Source organism: Micromys minutus (assembly GCF_963924665.1).
Source record: "Micromys minutus genome assembly, chromosome: 19".
In the NCBI taxonomy this organism is placed as follows: Eukaryota; Metazoa; Chordata; class Mammalia; order Rodentia; family Muridae; genus Micromys; species Micromys minutus.
This window is the reverse complement of record NC_137954.1, coordinates 27,350,006-27,363,000: the sequence shown is the minus strand read 5'-3', so window position 1 is coordinate 27,363,000 and position 12,995 is coordinate 27,350,006. Positions and strand designations below refer to the sequence as shown.

General features: G+C 42.2%; 1 protein-coding gene across 1 annotated transcript in view; it reads left to right on the top strand.

Moving 5' to 3' along the window:
* EPHA4 (EPH receptor A4) overlaps positions 1-12,995 on the top strand; it is a gene marked incomplete at its 3' end in the record, with an annotated part of 130,214 nt that overhangs the window by 54,386 nt on the left and 62,833 nt on the right. Inside the window, exon 4 of the mRNA XM_080933181.1 lies at positions 9,201-9,356. Coding sequence (XP_080789307.1) covers positions 9,201-9,356 — 156 coding nt within the window. The remainder of the gene's footprint in view (positions 1-9,200; positions 9,357-12,995) is intronic.

Here is a 12,995-nt window from a genome sequence, read left to right as displayed (position 1 = left end):
CCTGGGTCCCCTTTTCTGTTCCTCTTCCTTAAGGTCACATTGGTTAGGTTCCTTTCTGTTTCTTATCATCCCCTGTCTCCTTGAGGCCGGGCGGCCAAACTTGTCAAGGCTGCTGCATCTTAAGCTTTTGTTCCCCAAACTCTATAGACTAAGAACCAAATCTAGTCCCCACTGTTTTCTGCATGACTCACTGCACAGTTTTAAAGAGAGGCAGAGGAGATAGAAATGTTACATAAGAAATCATTTCATTTGCCGATGGCATCCTTTATTGCTTTCCTGCTGGTTTTGATTATAAAACATCTCTGTCCCAAATATCTTCAACTTTTTAAAGAAGCGACGGCCAGCCATTTTTTAGAAAACTGGCTCAAAGTATGGAAACTTTGTGTCTCTACCACCTCCTGAGAGCCTTTGAAAACATTGTTCTGAGGAACCTGGACCAAGCTTGAGCCTTCAAAACTACACAGTGTATCTCTTATAGATTGTCCAAATATTGTCATAGGAAAAAATATTTCCAATGAATAGTATAAACTTCCTATATTCCCCAGAGTGCACTGTTAATCTATCTAGTGACCTTTAAAACTGTTTGGTTTTACCTTCCTGTACTTAACTATCAAAGAGGCAGAAATATGTCTAAAGAAAGAAGGGTTTGGGGTCCAGAAGCATAGAGTTAAAAGGCAACAGTGATATCCACAGGGTTGATGTCCCTGGGTGCCCATCTGAGACAGCACTAGTTTGCTAAGTTTGCTTAGATTTGGGTTTTGAGATGAGGCCTCACTTGTGTTCTGCTTGGTGCTCTGAAGTTCCCGGACTGGTCTTCTTTGAATGACCTTCAGCATTTGTATAAGGTCACTCTATTCCAGGTTCTGTCTTTTAAGTACTGTAAGTGTATTATCTATGTGCAGCCTAAAGTAAGCATTGACATGTATCATTTATTTAAGCATTACAAAAATGTCTGCACCTCTGACACACCCCGTCCCAAAACCTATTGCTTATCCTGTAGATTTAAAAAGAAAAGAAGTGTTTTTGAACTTATTTGCTATGAACTATGCATTGACTTTTTCATTAAGAGATGAGCGATTGCTTAATGCACTTATTCAGTTTAAGTTCCAGCATCCATGTAAAAAGCCTAATGTGGCTGTTTGCCTACTTGTAACCCCAGTACTATGGAATCCACGGGCAACAGGATTCCTGGAGTTTGCTGTCTGCCAGCTTAGCTCCAAGTTCAGTGAGAGATCCTGTCTCAGAAGAATGGAGCAGATGATGGAACAGGACAGGCACACACACAAATCATACACACAAACACACTCCCACACAGTCACACACACACAAATCATACACATAAACACACTCCCACACAGTCACACACACACATTAAGAGATGGATCTATTTATAATTGGGCAGTTCTCAGAATGGGGTACCTGCTGTAGCAGGGTTCTTATTAATCTCAGAATTTTAAAGAAATTAACATTCTTGGGCCCCACCAGACAATAATAAGTGTGGAGCCTAGTGTTTGACTTAATAGTCACCCGTCCTTTTGGGAAGGCAGATTAGAGAACACTAAACCAAGGCTAGAATTTACTGAGCTTTAGCATCGTAAGAACTTGGCCCGGGTTGACTTCGGTTTCAGCTCTTCATTGGTCTTCTAATGTCACAAAGTAGATCTCAGTAGAATCCTCAGCATACTCCAAGATGATAAGGCAAGCTACATCTTGCCCAGCTTTTAGGCTCCTCTCTGTGCCGGTCTGAGTCCCGGGTTGGAATGAGCCTGTCATTTCCAAGGCAGGGAAAGCATTTGTCCCTGGAAGTCACTAATTGTAGATGCAGGTAGTAAACCCAGGTCCTCTCCAGCCCCATTATTATTACTTTAAAGATTTAGTGTGTTTTTAATTATGTGTGTGTTTCTGTGTGATGTTTCTGTCTACCTCAGAAAGGGACACCAATCCTCTGGAGATGGAGTAAGTTGCCCAATTTGGGTGTGGGATTTGAACTCGGGTCCTATGAAAGAGCAAGATGCATTCTTCTCTTAACTACTGAGCCATCTTTCCTGTTGATCATTCTTATTAATATCATTATTGAAACCGTACCCAATCTGGCTGTAATTCTCTACTTTCTAGGGTTGACCTTGAACTTCTGGAGTTTAGGGATCAAAGGCATGCACCTCCACACCCAGATCCTGACCATTTATGGTGTAGATGAACCATTCTATTTCTGGGCTGTCAAGGAAAGTGAATTTAAAAGTAATCACTGTAATTGCAGAATTTTGAAAGAGCTTAAAAGAAACAGATCTGCAAATAAAGTAGCAACACCCCTCCCTCTTCCCCACCCTCAACCAGGTCTGGCTACCTCTTTTAATCAAAGAAAGAAAAAAATCAATTTAAAGGTGGTGTATAACTCTAATCAGTGTTTCCAATAAGATAAGCTGATAGGAAGTTTTCTATTTTGCAGTGACTGTTAGAATGCTCTTCAGTCAGACAAAGAGAGCAGTGGCTGTAGATTCCAGGTCCTTTCTAACAGGCTCTAGAAAGGAACCTTGGGCAAGGCATTCATTTAGACCCACTCAATCTTTGGCTGACAGTGCAGAGCCCCCTGAGCCCAATCCAGACTGCTACCCGTTTTTATATGACCTGAAAGCTAGTAATGTTTTTATGGATGGCATTTGCAATTGATTTGTTAATAGAAAATGCTTTCCTTGAAGACCAATTAAGAGAAATGTTATATCTCCAATAAAGAATTCTGTTCTCATTAGTAAATTTCTAATACCAAAAAGTAATTAACCATTCCAATTAGTTCAAATTGTACCACTAACAATTTGTTACATAGTATTTGTTACACATACAATTTGATACAAAGTATCTTTCTTCTTCCGGAGCTTGCCTGTAAAGCCTAAGTTATTTACTAGTTGACTCTACAGAAGGGTTTGCTGACTCCAATGAAAGCTGATCTTTAAGGTCTTATTAATGGTCCACTTCCATTTATTAATATAGCACTGTGATTTGAATAATATGTATCTGGCAACATTTGGCTATATTTACTGTTTATGAGAGGAGCAGAGTCTGGGAGTCCTGAACCAGAACCTCTTTCCTGTAGTAGCTGTCAATCATCATCACCATGGAGCTTCAAGAGGATGGAGTAGGAGAAGATGGTGGCATCATTGGATCACATTGCTTAGAAGAGAAAGCCAACTTTGTGATTGTTCCTTTTTTTCACCTCAGTTTCACAATATGAGCAGGGAGGGGGGTTGTTGCCTAATGTTTCCAGCTTTTCCAAATGGACTTGCACATTTTTATGAAATCTTGAATACAGCAATCCTATATCATGCAGATTATTTTCCTCATCATTTATTCTTTCATTATAATAGAGGCAAACACTTCATTAGAGAAGCGACTTATTGGAATGGTCAGTAAGTGGCTTTGTTTATACTCCAAAATAAACATTGTGTCTGGTACACAGAGTGCAGAAAGTGTGTACTTCTGTCACATCCAGAGGAAAGTAGAGAGGTCTTTGGGCCAATAGCCAAATACTCCTCAGGGACTAGTTTGCATAAATGGCTGAAATTCTCAGAGGATTCCTACTGGAATTTCTGTTCTGACTTTCTGGAGGCTCTAATTGCAATACCAGTTAGTTACCTGGGAAGGTAACCTTTAACTGCCCCTCACCCCAACATCCACATCACTACCAATTTGGACTGTAATTCAAATTAGGTTTTACATAGAGATTAGCTAGCTGAAAGCTGAGTTTAAGGACATTGATGAGGTTCTTTGGGACAGGTTCTTGGGTGTCTTGACAAAGGTTCCTAGGTGCTGCATCATAGCTTGCAATACTCAGTTCTGCAAGGGTGTGTGTGTGTGTGTGTGTGTGTGTGTGTGTGTGTGTGTGTGTCTTCTAGGCTCAATGTTACTGTTTCCAGAGCAATGTTTTATAAATAATATGGAATATATTGGGAAATTGTAGAATATATTTAAGCTTTACTGGTCACCCTGAAAAAGTAAATGTGTACGTATGTTTTTTGCATGTTTATGTGATGTGAACATGTATATGTGTTTAGGTGTATGCATCAGAGTGCATGGAGGCCAGAGGTGTGCATTGAGTGCCCTCGTTGTGTTTTGAGACAGGAATCTGGAGCTTGCTGATTTGGCCACCTTGGTTTGTCATGAAGCTCCAGTATAGCCTTGTCTCCCTAGCGCTGGCATTAAAGGCACATGATATACCTGCTCTTTTTGTTTGAATGTTGGGGAATCCCAATGCAGGCCCTCTTGCTAATGCAGCAAACACCTTCTTTACTCACTGAGTGGTCTCCCCAATCCCTGAGACATATTGTAAAAGATGAAATACAAGGTAATGGCATTTTTGTGTGCATGTGATTTCAATAGATAATAATTGTAAAATTAAGCAGGTTTTTGGGTATGTATGTAGGGGGGTGGGGTTAGGTACTTGAAGTCTGGAGAGTATTTCGCTCCTATAGTTAGTCCCATATAGACCAACTTCACCTCAAGTTCTCAGTAGGAAAGTGACAGCCCTAGAGGGTCTCTAACCAGACAGTGGATCACAGGACAACAATGGCCAGTGAAGGCAGCAGTGAGAATCAGGGAGAGAGCTGTGTGACATCCCTGTACTGCCCCACCCTCTTAGTGAAACAGAACCAGAATTTTGCTGAAAGGCCTGTTCTCATTGCAGTACACAGGAGCCTTTAGGGAGACAGGAACTCTGGAGTAGGATGCTTGGAAGTTTCCCTTCACAACCTTGGATTCTTGCATATCTGCAAAATAGCATTAGTACTTCAAACACTTGGATCACTATGGCAACTGTGATCCAATAATTTGTTTGACATCTGCCACCAAAATAGCTGCTACTAAGTTACTTTGCAAATTAGTTTAAAATGAAGTACGAAGACAACTAGTTGCTGTGAATCTTTTTGTAATTCTAGAAGAAAAGTGGCCATAACCATCCACACCAGAGGTGTGTGTGTGTGTGTGTGTGTGTGTGTGTGTGTGTGTGTGTGTATGTGTGTGTGTTGAACTCTGGCTTGGAACTCAGGATCCCCCTAGCCTTCAACCTCCCATGTTCTCTGTCCAGAGCATTTTTTTTTTTTAAAGATTTATTTATTTATTATATATAAGTACACTGTAAGTATCTTCAGACACACCAGAAGAGGGCATCAGATCTCATTACAGATGGCTGTGAGCCACCATGTGGTTACTAGGATTTGAACACAGGACCTCTGGAAGAACAGTTAGTGCTCTTAACCACTGAGCCATCGTTCCAGCCCCTGTTGGAGGGCATTTTTTAAAAAGTAGGTATAACCAGCCCATTGCATCTATAATCAAAACACAACAACAACAACAAACTCTATAAATTAAAAATTTAGAATTTACATGAGCTTTTGTTTGTGTGAGATAGGCCAGGCTGCTAAAATTTATGGCTCTCTTCCTGTCTTATATTCCTGTGTTGAACTTTCAAAGTGTAGACTACTGAAAGCTCTGCTACTTTTGGTGAAGAAACTTGAAGTTATGGTTGTAGGCATACCAAGGAAAGGAATGTCTCCCTTTGCTCCTATTTTTCTTTTCTTTCTTATCCTCCTTCATTTTCCTTTATTTCCTGTTAGCATAAAGAAGTGATTAATGTGAAGCTAAAGGGATTGGATGGAAGTTTGCTGCATGGAGTTGATCTTTCATGAGAGATAAGAGTTCAAAGGTGACCCATCCTCCCCATCTTTACTGGGACATAATGGGGGGTGGGTGGGATGGGGAAGATTCCTAGTGAAAGCATGTTGGATTTCCTTATAAAGTCATTTGTTTTCAAAAATACGGGGCAACCTTTCTCAATCAACTCAGAAAAAAAAAATGACAAGAAATAAGTATATGTCACTGTGTAGTGTACCAAGTGAATCTTTCACGGGAATTATGTTGTAAATAAAAGAGATGTTGAGCTTCTGAAGATGCTTAAGTATAGTCGTGAATAGATGCCGGATGCACTTATGCATCTCTGAGCTAAGTTCTGAAAGGCTGAACCACACAGAGCAAAGAAATGCACCAAACCATCAATTTAGAAGGTCATTTTGAACGTAGGCAGCAAAATGGCTGTGTGTGTGTGTGTGTGTGTGTGTGTGTGTGTGTGAAAAGCCACTACTGTATTTTGAAAGAGCCTTTCTAAGAATCCTGAAATATTAATAACATGGTCTTAATGTAGTTAAGGGTGGCAGGGGCTGCCGAGAATAGCACAATGACAATTTTGTATTTTTTGCTTGTGCTTGTAAAAGCAAGAAGTTAAGAGATGAAAATAGTCAATGTGTTGAAAAAAGGAGCTTTCAGTTTTCTAAATTGGTATAGAACTCTGTATTTCCCGAATAAACTCATTTGTTCTTGGTAATATGTTGATATGAACATTGAGGAAGAAAAGAAATTATATAAAGTCAAACATTTTTTTTCTCCCCTTTAGATTCACTGAAGAAGTACAGTAAGTTTTGAGCTCTTAACAAATTGGAAGAAACATCCTCTGTTAGAATTCAGTGTTTCTTTATCATACTGATCTAATTTCTATCAATTATCACCTTCTTCTCTCACTCTGCCACATTGCATGTTGATGTTTGATAAAAAATGAAAGTATGCTTAAACTAGCCAGGTGTCTGGTCCCCTAAGAAAAAGTTCTTTTCCTCAGGTCAGCCATTGAGACAAAAGCTCCCATTCCCTTAGGGGCTTAAAGAAAGTTCCTGCTTGCTAAAATGGAAGTCATTCTCCTTTCCTCTGCTCAGAGGAACTTGAGCCTCTTCCATGAACATATAACTGGTGCCTATTACCTTGTCAAGGCCCATGTTAGCCCTTAGGTTCCTCCAGTCTCAACACACAAGCCCCACCTCTACTACACAAGCCCCCTTTCTCCCATGCACATTAAACCCTAGAAATCTTTCCAGGTCCCCTCTCCTGGCTTTCTTAGGAGACCAGACTTGTCTTGGCAGTTTAGACTCAACCGTCTTTACTGTGCCTATTTTCATTCACCAGAATAAAAATTTCTGGAAGACATTAAAATTCTTTGTGTCTTCTTGGTACTCCTAACATGAGTTTCCCTGAGTTGCTTTTGTCTTATGTGACTCACTGAGTGGCAGGTGAGACCCAGGGAGATTGTACATTTGTTTAGGACTCTTCCTGTGTGATGTGGGACCACAAGACCTGGACTGACTTCTTCCTGCCAATGTCCAGGTTGCAGGTTTTCATGAAAACCCTAGGGCCATCTTAAACAAGACCCAAAGCCACCTTGTAAGCTGAACCATATCTAATTATGGGATGCATATGAACTTGGGAGACACATAAATCACAGCCACCCGAGCAATTTGGTTTTCTAAAGATGCTTCGGTCCAGTGAAAGATTGAAAAGCAAACAAGAGAGAGATTGATCTGGGAGCACTTTTATTGTTGGTGCTCCACACGCCATAAAGTTTTGGCTCGTTAAGGGAATTCCATAAACAACTTTAGTTAATAAGAGTGAAGTAAATGTGCCTTTCTGAGCGCCTGCTATAGTCCTCCGCTTGTCATTATGGGAGACAGGAGGAGGAAAATTCTTGCAGGCGAGGCCGTAGGGCGAGGAGGCGGTCTTCACTGGGCAGTGTATGGGTGAATGATTCTGGACCAATGTGGGCAGCTCTCTCTGCAACTGCCAAGTCTGTGTAGTTCTATCTCCACAGAGAACCCAGCGTGTGTGGAGCACTACATCTATTCTTTCTGGAGAGGTCCCTGGATGGCTACCGTGGTTGGTCTCATGCATGTCCAGCTAGTGAATTTGCACTGGGTTCTTCCTCCACAGAGGTTTTGGTGGTATTGACACATTCTGAGAACATGATAAATGAAGCTAGCATAGAGAAAAATCATGCTGGGGAAATTTTGGTTAGCTCATTTTCTTTCCCATCCTCAGATGTTATGGAATGACTTAATTATCATCGTCCTTATCTGTGACCTTAATCCTTGATGGGGCCAGTTGGTTTTTATTTTAGGTTAAGATAGGGTGTGGGAGGAAAAAGAGGGGAAGGGAGCAAAGCCCTATTAATTAATTTTTATGAAGAGGTTTTTGCAGCAGCATTGAATTTTTCCACATTAGTGAAAGTAGTCCTCAGTGTCAGCGCGATGTTTATAAAGCTGAGATCATGGAAAGCCAATCACAGGTGCATAAAAACCTGTGTTCTCTGAATTCACCTCTGTAGGGTGCTCGATGCAGGGGGCAGAGGGTGTGCGTTGAAAATGAGTGAGGGTAGGGGAATCTGTGCACTTGAGAATGAATACCATATTATTAGCTGTTTGTTTGAATAAATTATCCTGTACTATTCCAGAATCTATCTTGTAGTAGCCTGTATTGTAGTGTCCTGAAAAGAAATGGCTCATGAGGTCTTTTATAAATGCTTTTGTTGTGTTTTCTATTTGAGTCTCTTTGTAACCATAATTAGGAAGTAATTGCTGACCAATTTTGTGTTAGCATTTGGGCACATTTCCAACCAGTTGATTAAACCAAAGATCATCCTCCCCCCCTCCCCAGGAACGCCCTCAGATTCAGAGGTTAGTGGTTGTGTATCCAAGTTGGGGGGGGGGGGACTTTGAGGTCAAAGCTGCCTTGTAACAAGTTGTAATTATCTGCTGGAAGCTAGAATTCTTCCTTTTAAAGACGATGATAACGGTGCTTTGGGAAGCGGCTACAGTAAGGTGGATCAAGATAGTGCCAAATAGTCTAGTAAACTTTGATTGCGCTCTCCTTGATCACACTAGTTTCAAGGCAGTGTCCTTTGGAGGCTCTTTGACACCGAATCAGATTTGCCAGTGAGCCTTGAAGAGACGCTATGATGCTGGGTTTGGGGCTGAGTTGGCACAATGCTTGCCTAGCAGGCAGAAAGCTCTGGGTTTGATCGTCATCCCTGTGTAAACCAGGCAGAGTGGCACACGCTTGGAATCCCAACACTCAAAGGAGGAGATAGAGGCAGGAGGCGGCAGAAGTATGAGAAATTTAGGCCACCCTCAGCTACAGAGAGAGTTTGCCTGGGTTACATTAAGACCTATCAGCCCACGTCTTGGGTTGCTTTACGCTGCCTTTCAAGACAAGTGATCATGGCTACCCCCTTACCCCCACCCCACCCCGACTTCCGCCATCAAGAAAGCGCCTTCACATTTTGCTCTGTTGCCCTTGCCGTGGTTCACGTTTGCTTTTCTTTTTCTCCTTCCCTGTAGCTTGCAAAATTGGATATTACAAAGCTCTTTCCACGGATGCCACCTGTGCCAAGTGTCCACCGCACAGCTACTCTGTCTGGGAAGGAGCCACGTCCTGCACCTGTGACCGAGGCTTTTTCAGAGCTGACAATGATGCTGCCTCTATGCCCTGCACCCGTAAGTGGTTGGCTCCTCTCCTGTCTTCTGCGATGCCAGCGGCTTTCATTACCACCTAGCAGGGTGCTGCCAGGGCTTCTCCTAGGATAACCTTGCAGGGGGCAAATTAGATATCAAGCACGCAGCCCCTTCTATCATAGCGGGCGAGATGCTTATGAAAAGAAACGCGCTTTTTCCGCTGTTTCTAGTTGCCTTCAAAATGCACAGCTGCCAATCGACTACTTTGTGGAACAGAAATTGAGTGTTCAGGTTGTTTGACAGTGTAATTACAGCCGAGAATGGAATTTATAAATGGATCTCCCATTGCATCAAGGGCTAGGGGGGCAATGTGACAGGCAGAGGAGAAATAGGTAGAGGGCAGGGTTTGGGAATGTGTCTGTCCCCGAAGAAACAGCTCTGAGGTCATTGCTTTGGCTGTCATTATATGTCTTCCTTATTCCGTCATAGTTTGCTGTTTGTAACACTTAGGCTAGGACCCTAATAAATGCCTATTTCATATTAAGCACTTAATAAATGCTGAGTGAATGAATATATGGGGTTGGCAAGCCTGGTGTGAAGTTGGATATGAAAATCTCACACTTTCTTTGGACAATGTTCCCAAGGTACTGCCATAAGTCTCACAGTGACTGTGACCTTGACCAAGGCAGAAATGATGGGCCCTGGGCATTTCCCTCATATTTTCCACTAGTTGAGGACTCTCAGGGCACAGCCTGGTGATGTGGCTTACAGAACTTCACATGCAAGGCGACCATGGTTTACTAGAAAAGTGACTCCTTAGCCTGTGAAGTCTTGGATTTTTTCCATCTGTTGAACAGAACTAATAATAATAACCTTTGCTATTTGTTCTGAAAACCATTGTATTTAGAGATTTGGGAGAGTTTTGCATTATTTGCATATACACAGATATTTGAAATGCGACCCAGCTCTAAACCTGAATCTCATCTATGTTTTATGTCTTATCCTCTTAGCTTGACGATAATGTCATACAGCCTGTCTTAGTTTTGACTGCAGCCTATCATGTGACATCAAGTGTCCCCTTACCGTGTCACTCTCTCTCAAACAACATCAAGTTCTAGTGCACTTTGAAATTTGGGGGTTAGGAGTACTTCCTCTTTATCTCTCTGAGGACTGTAGTTATTCTATAACCTCACAGTGGCTGTGTATCTATAATGTGCAAAGCAATTCTACTTGACTTATTTTTTAGATGTTACCATCATTATCACTATTATGATTTTGATCTTGAAATGCTACTATAAATTCCAGATGGACCAGTCTGGGCCACTATCGCTGAACATAGAAGCCATTCCTGGTTTTTGATCAGTTCAGGTGTCAGGGGACTTATTCTGGAGTACCATCAAGAACCACCCACCCTTAATGGGAAAAAAGGAGAGAGGTTTCAGGTCCTTCCTGAACTTGTGCTGAAATTGCTGTCCCCTGTGGATTGCCTTTTATGACAAGAGAACCTACTGTGGTGACAACCTAAAGTATGATGCTTTATGTAAACATTATATGTGGGTTATGTGCAGGTGATGCAAACACTATAAACTTGATGGCATACACTGTAGTGACATGTATTGTTGGTCTCCTTGCTCTGAGATGCCCCTGACCAGCACAGGATGGAGCTGCACTACCTGAAAACTCAACTATATACCATTCGGAGGTTCTCTTGCCTGGTGTCCCAGATCAACCATTAAACTTCTAGAATTTAGGAATGCCGAGGGATCTAATGTAGCCTTACATGCATTCACAGCAGCAAAGGTCTTTTAACCACCCTCCCTTCTTAATAACTGTCCCTAGACTAAGGTCTCTTTTTTTCTGCATGGTTTTGCTACCATCATCCCTGTTCCCTTTCTGCTTTTTAAGCCTATATCTCAAGTTTTTTAGTCGGAAGGTGGTGGTGCGCAGCAATAATCTCAGGGAGACAGAGGTAGAGAGAGTTCAAGGCTAACCTAGTCTACAGAGTGAACTCTAGTACAGCTAGAGCTACACTGAGAAACCCTGCCTCAAAATGAGCAAAATAAAATAAAATAAAACTATACCCCAGTTCTTCAGTATTTTTATTCTGTGTTAGCTTGGTGATCAAAGCGCCCTGCCTCTATCTGCAGGCGTTACCAAACTACAGCCCTTGAGTGGTGGGAACTTAAGGCCCAAAAGCAGGCTTAAGAGGAAGTATTTCAGGCTGATGTTTACATAATGGCCCTTTATTTGTATGAGGTACCCCACCTACTCTCACACAGAGACTCCTTCCTTCTGGGTAAGGTTGGACGGCTGTGAATGTCAGGAAACTGAAGGTTCCACGACCTGCAAGTTTTCTATTATTTGTTGTTGAGCATATTCTCTTAGCTCCTGTGCCAACATAGTGATTGTCCCTAGGTGCTTGGGAGTATAGGGCACCGACAGAGATTGTTATATGTGTGTTGTGCTGGGCTGTTTGCTGTCCGCACCGTAGCTGTACAAACTTCTATATTGTTGCAGAAATAAATTGTAAAGCATATCCCAAAGACACAAATGAAACAAAAAGTACTGATTTTTTTTGTAAACTCATGAACTGAAACCAAAAAATTTTAAATGTGATTTGACTTTCCTGTCCCATCCTCCACACCCCCCATGTGTCCCCTTCCCCTCCACACCCCCCATGTGTCCCCTTCCCCTCCACACCCCCCATGTGTCCCCTTCCCCTCCACACCCCCCATGTGTCCTCTTCCCCTCCACACCCCCCATGTGTCCCCTTCCCCTCCTGTCTCACCCCCAGGCCCCACCCTGAGATTGAGTTTCCCAAGATTAAGGAGCAATAGAGTTGTGAGCTTTTTGAGTTGTGAATAAAGGTCAGTAGCGAACAGCAGGGGTTCTTCCCAACCCTTTAAGTTTCTTCTACTCTTCCTTCTGAGGGCTTGTGTGCCCGGCTTGTGGGCTGACCATTATTATACCCTGCTGGCTTGCTCCCCAGGGCTTCTGTGAAGAAGAAATAGCGCTGATGACAGGCTCACAGACTCCCCAGCCAGTCTGAGCTCCCGGTGGCACTATCCAAGTTGGGTTAGCGACAAAGAGTGTTTTGTGTCTCCAGGCCCCAGTTTCCTTATCTGTGAAAGGGATTCTCACTCTTTATTATGGCTGTTTTTTTTTTCTTTTTCTTTTTCTTTTTTTAAAAAACTAAGAAAATATTTGTGAAGGCCTGACAGACACATCGTAGGAAAGTGAGAAGTGTTTTTCTCTTTTATCTCTAGTTGGTCACTTCCTTAGCCAAACCACCTCTCAGGGAGAGGACACCACTTTACTGACTCTCAATGTCATTATTGTCCTGATGGATTAGACAGCTCAGTTATTCAGCGGCTACACTGCACCCCAGGATCACTGAGGTAGGACTCAAAAACCTGACTTTTACTCTTGTACTGTCTAGATGGGTATCACATCTCTATAGAGTTAATATTTTTTCACCTGATAAATTATGTAACCTTGGAAGACTTCCTTTGAGAGAGGGACACTCGGGGACATGTATGGTTAGATGAGACAGCAGGATTAGAATCTGTGTCAGAGGATAGACTACAACCAATAGTCACATGTAGGCACAGGTAGCGTTAAGTTTTCCATTCAGTTGCTCACTTGTGGTCTCTTACATTTCCAGACCTGAGTAGCCACTGT